Source organism: Haliaeetus albicilla, chromosome 7 (assembly GCF_947461875.1).
Source record: "Haliaeetus albicilla chromosome 7, bHalAlb1.1, whole genome shotgun sequence".
NCBI classification, from domain to species: domain Eukaryota; kingdom Metazoa; phylum Chordata; class Aves; order Accipitriformes; family Accipitridae; genus Haliaeetus; species Haliaeetus albicilla.
In genome coordinates this window covers 24,661,718-24,675,452 of record NC_091489.1, presented here as the reverse complement: position 1 = coordinate 24,675,452, position 13,735 = coordinate 24,661,718, and the positions used below count along the sequence as shown (strand labels likewise).

At 42.1% G+C, this 13,735-nt stretch overlaps 2 protein-coding genes and 1 long non-coding RNA gene across 5 annotated transcripts in view; 1 reads left to right on the top strand and 2 right to left on the bottom strand.

Moving 5' to 3' along the window:
- The window catches only part of ARHGAP18 (Rho GTPase activating protein 18), a 95,677-nt gene extending 94,652 nt beyond the window's left edge, over positions 1-1,025 (bottom strand). For both annotated transcript variants that reach the window (XM_069787383.1, XM_069787382.1), the window contains exon 1: positions 778-1,025. Coding sequence is in view for 1 of the 2 variants with exons in the window: in XM_069787382.1 (XP_069643483.1) it covers positions 778-821 (44 nt within the window). In the remaining variant the exon portion in view is untranslated. The remainder of the gene's footprint in view (positions 1-777) is intronic.
- A 93-nt stretch (positions 1,026-1,118) lies between these two features.
- Positions 1,119-9,069, top strand: LOC138686101 (uncharacterized). The gene is made up of 2 exons (XR_011325429.1): positions 1,119-4,110; positions 4,646-9,069. It is a non-coding gene; the product is annotated as an uncharacterized lncRNA (long non-coding RNA).
- The window catches only part of TMEM244 (transmembrane protein 244), a 22,588-nt gene continuing 16,142 nt past the window's right edge, over positions 7,290-13,735 (bottom strand). The window contains exons 5-6 of one of the 2 annotated variants that reach the window (XM_069787385.1): positions 12,807-12,851; positions 7,290-11,967 (exon numbers count right to left, since the gene is read on the bottom strand). In XM_069787385.1, the coding sequence (XP_069643486.1) occupies positions 11,855-11,967; positions 12,807-12,851 (158 nt within the window). In that variant the 3' untranslated portion in view covers positions 7,290-11,854. The remainder of the gene's footprint in view (positions 11,968-12,806; positions 12,852-13,735) is intronic. The other variant, XM_069787386.1, reaches the window with a different exon arrangement.

The window sequence follows — 13,735 nt, the reverse complement described above, 5'->3', positions numbered from 1 at the left end:
GAGCTGGCACGCCTCATGTGAAAATGCTGCACAAACCCATCACTGCTTTCACAAATTAAATTTCTGGCTCAATGGATGCTCCCTCTTGATACATTTTCTTTATGTTTTCGATCAAGTCTTTTGATGCACATTAAGTGTTCATGTACAGGAGAAAAATTGTGATTCAACAAAATGCAAGCGGAACGTCCCCAGGACTGCACTTTTTTTTTTTGCTTTCTCGCCACTCAATGCCAAAATATTTGTATTTATCCGCTAAACCCTAATTAGAATAGATGAAACTGTGGAAAATGGCTTAGTAATGCATCCTGTCAGAAGGCGTATAAAAAAAGAAGACACACGCAATTCGTCCGACCCGTGCTGTCACCGTTACGCTACGCGAATACCGCGGGGACATCAACTTTTCAGGCTCTAAACCAGTAACCGGTATTTTCCACGGAAGCGCCTTGGTGTCCTGCCGTGCTGCGAGACGCGCTCCCACGACCGCCTGGCAGAAGCCCGAAGCCGCCGGGAGCGCGCACGGCAGCGGCCGGCGGGGTCAGCTACCGGCTGCGGGGGCCGGCGCGCTCCCTCCCCCCCGCCTGTCACGCCTTTCCCCGCCGCACCGCAAGGCGCCAGGCGGCAGCCGCCCAGGTGTCCCCTCCCGACCGCTCCCACCGCCGCCTCGGCCCACGCGTGGGCGGGCGGCGCGGACCCCGCGGCAGCGCCCGGCGGGACGGGAGCGGGGCGGCGGGCGCGACGGAGCAGGGCGGTTCGCCGCGCTCGCCCGCCCGCCCTCACCTCAGGTGCAGGTAGTGCACCAGCTTCGTCACCACGGTCACCATCTTCCCGGGTCACCTTCCCCGCCGCTGCCTCGGGGGCGGGCGGGACACTCGACGAGAAGGGCGACGCTCCCGGGGGACTCCTCCCTCAGCGGCTCTTCCCTGCTGCCTCACCGTCCCTCGTCCCCTCGAGGCGGCGGCGGCTTCGCCACTCGGCCGCTCACCTGCCCGCGCCGACCGCCGCGGCCGAGACACCGCCGCGGAGAGGCCCGCCCGGGCAGAGGGCGGGGCCGGCGCCCTCCCGCGGGGCCGCCCGACCTCGCCCCCCCCCCGCTCCCCGCGCCGCCCGCTCCGCGGGGGCAGCGCTCCCACCGCGGGGAGCCGGGCGGCGGCGGCGGCCGCTGAGTCACCGCGGGGCCGAGGGCGGCGCGGCCGCGTTCCCGCCGCATCTCCGTGAGGGGAAGAGCGGGGGGACTCCCCGCCTGGTGCCGTCGGGGCGCCCGCCGGCCGCCCGTGTCCCTCCGCTCCGCTCCGCTCCGCTCATCTCTGGCCTGCGGCGGGGCCACCGTGACAGGCCGGGCGGCGGTACGGCGGGCCCGCGCGGGATAAGAGGGCTGGGGTCGGGCCCTGCGGGCTCCCTGTAGGGGCCCGGCTTCGGCGGGGGGTGCCCTGGGGCGGCCGTCCCGCCACGACCGCGCCTCGGGACGAGGCGGAGGCCCGGGGAGGCCGGCAGCCGTCTCGGCTTTCTTCTGAGGCGGACGCGCCTCTCCCCTGAGAGCGGGACAGGGACGCCAAGGGCCCGGGCCGGGGGCGGCGGGGAGGAAGGCAAGGCGCCGGGGGGTGTTAGCGCTTGGGGTGGGCGGGCGTGTGGGCCGGCGGCCCGGGCACCCTGCGCTGTGCGGGAGAGCGCTGGCTGGGACGTGCGAGGGTGGAAGCGCCCCGCGGGAGTAGGGAGGCGGTCCCATCCCGGCGTGTGGCACGGCTGAGACCTGCACGGTGCCTGCGGGCTCTTTCAAAGGCGGCTCAGCGGGGTAGAGTTCAAGGAGGAGCAAGGGGAAGGACTGCAGGTCTGGGCAGCCCGCCTCGCCGTACCGAACTGAGGTCTTCACCCCGTTCGGCTCAGCAGAGGACGGGGGAAGAAGAGGTGGTTCGATTATGGCGTGTAAGCGCCTACGCGGGAGGATTTGTCATAGCAGAGAGCTCTTTAATCTACCAAAGACATACAAAGAACGGAAGGCCTGAAGCAGAAGCTAGACAAATTCAGGCTGGGAGCAACGAAACACCTTTTGTGTTACCGTAAGGGTACTGAAACGATTTATATAAAGCACTGCTGGATCTGGGATCTCTCGAAATTTTAGCTCTGCTGTGGAAGACTTCCACATGTAAACCACATATAAATAATCTCTACCTCTGTTTGATTTGGGTTGTGGAGAAAGTTCTGTGGTCTTTGTTACTGTGGACACTGGCCTAGGTGATCCCAGAGCAGATGATCAGAACAGTAACTCCAGGTTTTCAAATCTATGAATATTAATTACTTAGTTTCTGGTGCACCCCAAATTAAGACTATCTCTTCAGCCTTATTCTCCCCTTCCTGTGCATCCACCCTGGGCACTGAACGAGGCAAGACTCTTGAAAAAGTAGTATGTACTACATATAATTCAAAGATTATCATAATGCACGCCTTAACTTGTATGAAGAAAGGCTGCAAACAAAAATGTATTCTGTATTTTCTGACTCAGAATGCTTGGTTTAATGACTTACTGTAATGAAGCATTTCATTGGGTTGATAACATTCAAATTACTGATACTTAGAAACAAAGAGAAGTCTCAGTACATTAAATGTTTCCAGTTCACAAGAACGTATTTGGGGACTGTGGATAGCTTACAAGTAAGTAGTGCTATGAAGATACAACTTAAATACTTGATATAAATTAGAAGGTGGTACCTGCAAGTTACTATTCAGTCACTGTATCCTCTTGAAGTAATCTGGCTACTGTAAATAGTATTTCAGTTTTACTAGGAAGAACTGCTTGGAAATCCTCGTAGACGGTAACAATTTTAACTCAGTTTGTGGGTTGCTGTAGTCTCTAATCCCTTCTGTCTGCATGTTCTTGACAGTATCAGACTTGTGAGAAAAGTGTTTAGTTTTTGCTGATGAATCAGACAGAATACAGAGATTCTGTAAACATACAGGAGATGATGTAGACAGTTAAAATAGATTTTTTTTTTTTTTTTGTAGTGGCTGAATATTGCAACTTGAATATTTTTGGCCCATCCTACATACGGTTTTATATCCCATATACTCAAGCTTGTTGTTTTCATTAATGTCGTTATTTTACTTTCTATAAATTCTTACTGTACTTCCTGTATTTCTCACCTCATGTCAATTAGAGCTCCAAAATACGTGCCCTTCAATTGCTAACTTGTTCTCGTGCTCTGTGCTGCTCTCTACACCATTGACAGCTCTGCTCCAGTGGAGCAGAGGTAGAGTGTTTCACCTTGAGCAGGTTTAACACAGCTGGCTTCTTTTTTGTACTTAATGATCCCCCTTTTCATATTTCTTTTTAAAATTCATTATTTCTTGCTAGCATTCCTTAACTAATCTTTACTTGCTAATTCTATGCTTGTATTTATTCATGTAACAAATTTGTTTGCAAAAAGATTAAAAATCTGATGTAGCTGTAGCTACAATGCTGTTATAATTCAAAGTGCACATTCCAAAAAACATATGAATTACATTACTAGACTAAAAATTGATCTGACATATTCAATTTTTTTTTCCCTGCAAGAATTTAAACTTTCCATGAAACAAAAATTCTGAAAAGTCTGTATTACAGTTTCTAAAAGAACCTATCAAAGTGTTTGAAATAAAACATACACTTTAGGGTTTTTGTTTCAGTATTGCTTCGCTTTATTCCACTGTTTGACATCAGTTTTTTAATGTCCTGTTCTGGTGTATTTCAGTAGTCAACAGGATAATGTGTTTTGATTATATTCTGTCAACAAATTTCTAGGAAGAGAATATTTTTCCTTGAAGCTTTTAGATTTTGTGCAATCAGCATTTTCTAGCAGAAAGCTGCCCATCAGAAAGCTTTAAATCATTCCAAGGATTGAAAATTTAGCCCACTATTTTCACCATGCTAAGGATGAAAGCAAAGCTTTTCAGGATAAGGTATTTGGTCGTACATAGCGGACAAGTGAGGCATAAGCTGTTGGAAGGGGGAAATTAATTCCTAATCCTCTTAGTTAATACATGGCTTATTCCCAGCTGTATCATCGTATGTTCTTTTTACAGTATCTAGTTGATTTAATACACTTCTGTTTTTTCACATTCTTACATTTTGGGCTTGCGGTCCTGTCGTGGTTTAACCCCAGCCAGCATAAGCACCACGCAGCCGCTCACTCACTCCCCCCCCATCCAGTGGGATGGGGGAGAAAATCAGGAAAAGAAGTAAAACTCCTGGGTTGAGATAAGAATGATTTAATAGAACAGAAAAGAAGAGACTAATAATGATAATGTTAACACTAATAAAACGACAACAGTAGTAATAAAAGGATTGAAATGTACAAATGATGCGCAGGGCAATTGCTCACCACCCGCCGACCGACACCCAGCCAGTCCCCAGCGGCGATTCCCCGCCCCCACTTCCCAGTTCCTAAACTAGATGGGACGTCCCATGGTATGGAATACACCGTTGGCCAGTCTGGGTCAGGTGCCCTGGCTGGGCATGAGAAGCTGAAAAATCCTTGACTCTAGTCTAAACACTACTGAGCAACAACTGAAAACATCAGTGTTATCAACATTCTTCACATACTGAACTCAAAACATAGCACTGTACCAGCTACTAGGAAGACAGTTAACTCTATCCCAGCTGAAACCAGGACAGGTCCTCAGTTGGAATGTATACAAATCAGCAAACCTCAGCATGTCAGAAAAGCATGTCGGGGTAGTGAGGTTGAAATAGAAGAAGACCAGTGTAATAGGTGTAATTATGGGTAAAGAATTTGAGAAGGAGCTACTGCCTTTTGAAGTCAGAGCTTTGCCTGCAGAAGAAATCCTTGGGAAAGGATTCAAATAAGCTCCGTGAAGAGGTACAGTCCGTGTAAATACAGTCTCCATCAAAATGCAGTTCGAGTATTGTCAGAAGAGTTCATTGACTCTAAAATGGATCAGGTGATTATGATGAAGTGTCAGGAGAATATAGGAGCTCTCAGATGGCTTGAGCATATCATGTTCTAATACATAAAAGCATCCAGTTCCACCTAGAGAATGAAGTGTTCATAATTTAACGCAATCTGTAGGCAGAACTCCAGAGAAGAGGCAACAAAACTGAGTTGCATTTGGTAGCCTGAGACAATTTGCATTTGCGAGGCTGGTGTGCTATAGCAGCACTTGTCATTATGAGCCCTAGAATTTGTGTGAGACTTAGTTTTGATAATTTTGAAATGTACAGATTTTTTTTTTTTTTTTTTTTTTTGATGGAGAGAGCAAGTTTGAGAGAACAGAAACACACCATGGACTACTAACATCAGCAAGGTTCTCACTGCAGCCTCAGAGCTTTTATGATTGCAATAAAATCATAAATGCATGACATATGTACTGCTGGTATAATCTAGTAATCTAGTAGATATATAATCTAATAAAAGCAGCAAAAGTTTAATGTCAGTTTTTTAATCTCTTCATCAGCTGGTCTGTATCATGGACAATACTTACATGTACTTAATCATAAACAATACTTACATGCGCTTTATAATTTGCTTTCCTTAATTAAGCAATAATACATTTCAGAGTTAAAAATGAAATTATGTAAATATGTGCCTTTCTAAAATTCCTACCAGCTGTCCATGTTTATTAGTTAAGAATACATGGAACAATTTTTCCTATACTATTTCTGTACAAACTGTAGTGGTTTGAAATTTGTTCATCTGCTGTTAGTTGGTCGTCAGGTGTCATTTTTGCCTTACTTGCCTCCAAAGCCAACTTGAATCAGTATGAAAAGGATACTCGAGCCCTTAGCCATACCATTAATTTTCATGGAAAAAGGCACTTTGTGGGGGAAAAAAAGAAAAGGTACAGCTTCAAGGTAACAGCAAGACATCAGTTTTCTGCATTTGAAATTAACATAATGTTTTACATAATGATCCTCTCCACTGATCATTAAAATAACATAGTTACCTCGGCAACTGGAACAGTCTGGAAGTGTTATCTAGTGATACATAACACATTCTAAAAATACATACAACAAATAAGGTATGAAACATTATCGTTTGGGAATAAATATTTTTTTCAATAAAAATACCTTCTAGTCTAAACAGATTTTTGTGTGAAAATTTCAGTTTAATGCAACTTTGTTTTTAATCCAAACCAATTTTATTTGCTCAAAACCTGAAGACCCCATGTTGTTTCATTTCCTGACAATGGAAAACAGTAGTTGCTTTTCAGTTACAACTTGCATTTTTCTTTGAATGATTCAATGGCAAATGTTCAGGAAATAAAATTTACCTAAAGCAAGGGTTGCATGCTTAAAAAGCTGCTGGAAAATATGGCACACCAAATAATTGACTGATGAATTCCATCTAGAGAGTTTATTGCTTTAGGTCTGAATGTATCCACTGTAATAGCAGCCCTCTCATTCTCTTCCTGCTGGTACACTTGCGAGTCTAACCTGAACTGAGATCTAATGGGACTGAAATGAACAGACACTGACGTGCTTCACCTTTTTTCTTTTTGAAGCAAAAATAATTAACTGTGTTCATAGGTGGTTTGGCTGTCTTAAAATGAATTTTTGTGTACCAATGATTTACTGAAAAATTTTGCCAGGACCTAGTTACCAGCACATCACCCATTAGAATGGAAAATTGCTCCCAGCTAGGTAAGTTGGTTCATATCCTATGAGTTCTCTTTCATTCTTCTTGGGTATTGAAGCAGCTACATTCTTGAAACACCCTCTTCCCTCCACCTTTGCCTCTCACTGCCTGCCCTTCTCTCTCATGGGAGTGTGCTAAGGAATACTCCCCACTTTCGTAAGATTCGCTATAATTTTCCAGTGAAGTAGTGTTAAAACAATTCCTTAGAATTCACATTAATTTTAAATACTAAATTCAAATTAATATAAATATGATTTGCTGTTGAATTTGCTCATCTAATTTGGCTAATTTTTTTCCGTTAATACCATATGAGATATCAAACACATTGATCTTTATTGTCATTTTTAATGGTACATCTTTGTGTTTATGAAGTGAATCAAAGCACTTTTTCGGTGTATTTTGAAAGCTACTGATGTAGATGTAATTTCAGTGCAAAGGTGTTTGAAGACTGCTAGGAAACTGGTAATTCTTAATGTATTTGAGCATTTTGCCATCACCCATGTTTTATTTAAACATTTCTGCTTTTGATGCTGAAAATCTGGTGACAAGATCGCTCTGACAGAGGGTCTGAGTACATATAAGTGGTCCTTTGGTAGAGTATTGCTCCAATAGAGATAACGGGATCTTTGCTGTTGGAAGCAGGAGTAGACCCTTTGTTTACAAATCACTGTGCAAATCCACAGCAAATAATCTCATATTACGATTTATTTTCATTGGAAAATACAGAACGGTAATGGGCAGGCTGTGACTGACTTTGATTTAGGACAATGACAGCAAGAGACTGAAAGGACCTTGCATATTTCTTACAGGCTCCAGTTTCAACCATCATCCTTATATTTGATTGTGACTGGTTTCTAGGCATAGACAACCTTAAAAGATTGGGGCCAAGGCCTTTCCTCAGATTTTGGTTGTCCATAGTTGGTGTCCTAGTGTCGCCTCCCAAATCCCTAGTCCGAGCCAATGCCACGCTACAACTACATGTCGGGATGACATCCAAGCACACATCTTTCCCTTCTTTCACTCTTGTTGGCAGAAGAAACCTGAGCGCATGAACTGGGAGATGACTGCAAGGTATTCATTTGGTCCCCTGAACTGGAGGATGGGTGGAGTAGGATGTAAGTCCATCGCAGAGCATGCCTGCCCTACAACATAGGCATAATTATCCGGGTGCATCTGAAGGGATCCATATCATTCTCTGAGCAGAGGAGAGGTTGGGGCACAGGTCTGCGTCTTAAAATCATAGCCTCACAGTAAAAGGTTTAAAGCCAATAATAAAGGTATTAATTACACCATCAAATTTTATAACCACTCCTAAGACCTTTATCCTCTCTGACATCTAATGAGAGAGTGCATGCTGTCTGGGGCCGTGATTAGCTCACAAAAAGGAGAGATTAGAGCATTAGCCATTACTGAGCAGATGGATCATTACACAGGATCTTAGGCCAAGAAATAAGTATTCTAAGTAAGTCACATTTGGAAGATACAAAATATTTAAATAAAGCTTTAATACCTGTGGAGATTAACAAGGATCTAACTTTATGGTGTGACAACATACATACCAGATGATGGAATGAAGAATGTGTAAGGCTTTCACATCTTTTCTCATTTTAATGAAGCTCACTCGGTCACGATGTGTATTTCTAGTCAAGAGACTACGGCCCACAGGAATCCTTTGCATGAATATCCAACATAGGAGACTGCAGTCAGGTGACTCATCTACCCGTTGCTGGTGATCTAGTATTATTCATACTGTGTTTTCTGCATTTATTGGTGCAGCATTTGTTGGTATTTTTAGGGATATAGAAATAATGAATACTGTAGGGGTTTGTTTTGCTTGCTTTTTTAGGTTTGAATACAAAAGAGATGGAAATGTTGATCAAGCAATTTACAGAGGTGGAAAAATGATGGGCTTAGTTTGAATAACCAACTCTTTACTTCACTAGGAAATTATAAGTATTTAAACCTATATTTTTACAAAAATGCCAACTAAAAATCATTACATTGTCTGTACTCCATAGTTTGATATTTGGCTGCTTTTACATGTTTGAGTTAGTTTGTTGGTCCCAGAACAAGTTTTTGAACTGGTTTACACTTTGACATTATATTGAAGGCAGTGCTATTAGCCTAGAAATATACGCTTAGGGTCTCCAGAAAAAAACACATTTCAGTCACGTTCTTTGTTACGAGTAAGACAGTTCACCATTTGGAACAAGAACGAATGCAGAGCCTTTTAGAGAAAGGGCTGAATTGAGGAGAACTATAATCTATCTCAGTAGGTGGTTGGATATGATGAAAAGGAGCTTCTCGCCTCTGAAAAAAAATCTTAAAATGCCTCTAAGTATGGTGTATGTCATTTGTGTACCATTCCATTGATTTCTGTACCTAATGTTTGCAACTTCTAACCTTTTTCCCTGCAAACTCTGCCTGGAAGTGGATAAAGTCTCCATCTGCTTGTAATGTTTTCTAGGCTGTCTACACCCCCACTGATACCTGTGCAAACTCGTGACTACTAGACCGTATCACAAGGGGTTAAATAACAGCAAGCCCACACCAACTAAATTAGACAATATTCCTGTGCCTGGCTGGGTCAGAGAGCAGAGAATTCTGAAAATCCTGGGGCAGGAGCCACAGGCATAACATCACAGATTACAGTCGTAACTATAGAGACCACCTTTCCTACAGTCATGTATATACATCAGCAGAAAAACAGATTGCGGCATACAAGTGGCATGCAAGTCTCATGTCATGAGACTCCAGTGCTACAAGTTCACTCTGCAGATTTTTTCTTTTCACTGATCTTGTCCATTTCTGTCTTCTCGTTTCTGGCTTTCATTGGGCCTTTTTTTCAAACACATGTCCTTGTTGCTGTTTTCTCTGTTTTCCTTCTGCTTTCTGTAGCAGTCTTTTCTTGTAGTCTTTGGCAGGTCTGTTGTGAAACAAGTACAATAGCCTTCTTTTCCTCCAGCAGCTCTTCTTTCCCACCTGTGTCTTGACTGTTATCAATTAGTCACATGCAAATTGCTTAAGTGGGTCACTTTATTATTGTTCCAGAAACAGCCACGTTTGTCATATTCAAAAGTACCATTTTGGTGTATCAGATAGAAATCACGCAGTATTAGATATTATCTCTGAAGGGTCCTGACCACATAATGCCCACACAGATATAGCTCATATTGCTTACATGATTAATATTTATTTGTATAATAAGAACTTTTTCTACACTTCAAACATTATATATAATATTTATCATTGGTGCTCAACATAAAAGTGATAGAAAAGATGAAACAAATAATGTTGACATTTTCTCACCATTCCATATCTGAAAGTAATGCAAAAAGCTAATGACACTTTAATAGCCGGACTAAGGCTTTTAATCCCCAATAGAGTTCTTGCTGTGATTATTTTTCTAGCACTGGCCTAGTTGTACGTGCTTTGGAGAATTCCTGGGACTAAAGCACTCTTCATGTTAGCCTGAAGGATCTCTTGCTGGTGATATAAGATTTTAAATAGAAAACAAAAGTTGAAAATGTCAAGACTCAGCAACAGAGCTACTACAAGCTGCAGCTAGGCTGACACACGTAGAGGAAAATCCTGTCAGGTTAAAAATAGAAACTTGTTCCACCCGTGGATTAACTTTATATCTAATCCACTCATATTCTGCACATGGCACACTACCTACACACACAAACTGTGTGAGGATGAGGACAGAGGTATGAATTTACATTAGATGGTACTTCCTATCCATTTTTATAGTTCTGAACTGAAACAAATCTGGAAGAAGTGTGCAAACATTTTTCAAACACATAATACCAGTCGGTCATCTGCATACTGATGTTTCTGGAGACACAAATTCATCAAACTAAAAATGGTTCACGGTTCAGACCACTGATCAGTGCAGGTCAGTTAATTCACTCTCCGGAATTATCTCTGCTGACTTCAGTACGTAGCATATTATGCTGAACAACTTGTAAAGTTGTTCCTATGTCTATGTCCTAGGTCTATTCAATGCTATGGATTTACATACCTGGTTTGTCTCTTAAAATGACTTACACATCTATCATTCATGAGAGACAAACTCATTATTTTGGGAGTCTTATGAAACATGCTTCTCACTGTATATGTGCTTTCAGTATTGAAACTTAATTGAAAATTGTAAAACTTGCAATAAATTTTAAGATGTTTGATTAGATCAACAGGGGACAGATTCTTTGGAGGCATTATCTGTTGAGTGAGATTAAGGCAAATGCAACATTTAGCACTCCTGTGCAAACAGCAATCCAGTCTTGCTCTTCTAAGCAAACTGCAGTTGAAATCTAATCACTGGTATCCTATTTAAGATGAATTTGCCTTCTAACAATTTTCCTGTTACAACTTCATTATGGTTAAAGAGATAGAGAGTTACTTGAAGCCACCACTGTGGTTTGTTTGTTGTTTTTAATTACCACTACCCATAAACTCACACTTTGCCATTGGCCACTTGCAGCTGGGGGAGAGAGAAGGGTATGTAAAAAAGTGGCCGCGGTAGCATTTGCCCTTCCTCGTTCCAGCACAGCCAGACCATAAATGGATCATTAGCGAAAGAGAGACTAGCCTGAAGCTACTGCAGAAAACATTTGCCTGTAGCATCCCTGGAAGCAAGGGGGTCAACCAAAGGTTGGGGATTGCACACCTGCCTGCTGTTGTCTTGGGCAGTTTCTGGGTGAGAGCTTTAAGATGGGAAGAGATGCAGAGCTATGTGCTGTTCACAGATTCTTCTTTGCCAGGGGTTTGCCAGTAAAGACTGTTTTAAACCTACAGTGATTTATGCTAGATAGGGTGACTTTAAAGTTTTACAGCGCATGTGAGAGGTCAGACTCCAGCCTAAATTAGAGTCAGCATTTCATAAAATACAATAGATAACAAGTACCCTGAAAACATGAAATTCAAACCTGTTTTTTCCTTTTCCTGGTAGGATTTTGCAAGAGTGTTGCATCATTGCTCTCATGCTCCTTATGGTTTATTTGTTTTTAAAAAAGAGACAGTGTATCTAATTATTTGCTTAATGGAAAATGTACATACAACAGCTAAAAGTGATGACATTGACATCGCAAACAAATGTAAGATACAAATAAGCTAAATAAGCTAAATATTAGCCTTACAATTAGACAGTTGCTAACTTCATTTTAATTATGTTGTTACTGAAACTATAGAATTCATATAAATATAAAGGCAAGTTCTAATTTTCCTTTTCAAAAATCATCTAGAATTGGGTAAATGAAGTTGTCTTTGAACAAGCAGTATGCCAGAATCTGTCCTCCACAAGTCATTGAAATTACTCCAGATCCTGAAAGAAAATATATCACTGTTTTATGTTAATTTTTATAGTGGAATACAAACATTACAATAAAACTTCAAACAGACATTCTTTTTATCTTCAATTTTTTTTAAAATGGCCTGTCTACTCAAACATTTTACCCAAGGCTTTAACCACCTACAAATGCAAAAGCCAGTTCCGGGACAGGGAATTTATTTGCCTGTCCCCCCCCAACATTTAGGAATTTACTGCAGCTGTCGATCCTTGTTATCCATCATATAAGAAGAACAGAAGCCAGCCCTTTTCCCTTAACTATTTCTCAAGATAATATATTCTAGTACAAAGCTATGCTTTTAATTTTACAGAAAATGAAACATTCAGAAATGTAGGTTTGCCATTCACTCTAAGGAAATGTGATGACTGGGATTTATCTCATCTATCATAAGTATCTGTGCATAGTGTTTACAAAAGTTGCTCCTGAAGGTGCCTGTTTCTTTCCATTGATTATAAAGGGTACCAAGGAAGACTAGTTTGGACAACTGTCTTTTTGACACCTGAATTAACTGAGATAGTTTGATTAGTCAGGACTTAATCATGTTTTATTTCAAGATTGTGAGCGTGCCTGCTGTTTGTTAACAAGATTAACATAAGCTGAGTACGTTCTGGTCTTAAAACAGAAGATTTTTTAAGGCAAGGCAAATGTGAGTCCAGTGTTACTTGCCTGTGTCACTAAAAGAAGTATGAATGACAAGCATATATTTCTTCTTTAAATGTTGACAATTCTCAAATTAGTGAGACAACAGACATTTAATAGAAACAATTCATACTGTAAAACTAATTTTCTCCATAGAGTCTAACAATTTAAACTTTAAAGAATGTAATTATACCTAATGCCAGCCACCAGTGTAACATCAGGGGGAATTCAGACATAACTGCAAGGAAAGAAAAGGAGAAATATGAATTTTTAAACAATAAGGATGGGGATATGCAAACATTACATTATGTTATCAAAGGTCTGCTTAGTTATGTTTCATAACTTATATACTTTACATTTATTGAAATTGCAAATGCATATTTATGTCCTGATCATGCAGATACTTGGCCATACTACTAAGCTTAGCCCAGTGAGCGATCCCACTGCAAGGCAAGTGTTAAACCTAATAAGTGTGTGCTAAACGGATCTCTCAGGCTCTCTGCAGAAGAAATGCCTTTTTTATTACTTACCTGCACACAGTTTAGCACAACAGAGACACCGATCCCCTGGTAGAGTGCCTACATATTGCTGCAATCCAGATAAATTAAGCTGCCTACCATTTTCGGTTTAACGGGTGATGCAGTGCATGACAGGCAGGCTGGGGCTGCGCACTGCAAGTTCGCACTATTGCACAGCATGCTCTCTCCTGTGTCAGGCACTTGCCTCATGCAAGCTGACCCACATCCCCACTGTATGATCAACTACAGGGCCATTATATGACCCAGTATTGCCCCCCCCCCCCCCAAAAAAAAAAAAGCTGACAGGGCTGTAGAGGTAGTAAAGTGAGCTGGGAGGCACACTGCATATGCTGGCAGCTCAGAGTCAGCCAGCAGAGCTTTGGTTGGCCATCTGAATGAAACAGCAACAAATCTGGGGTTGTCTGGACATCAAAATGCATCATCTAATATAATGATAGAAGATATCTTCCTGTATAAATTACACACAAAGCAGTTTTTGTTGTAGTTTTTGTAAACTCCTTGATTTAAATACCATAGTTATTCATAAGGAACAACAGTAGTTTAAATTCCAGGAAATCAAATTTGGTAGATGAGAAATTATGCT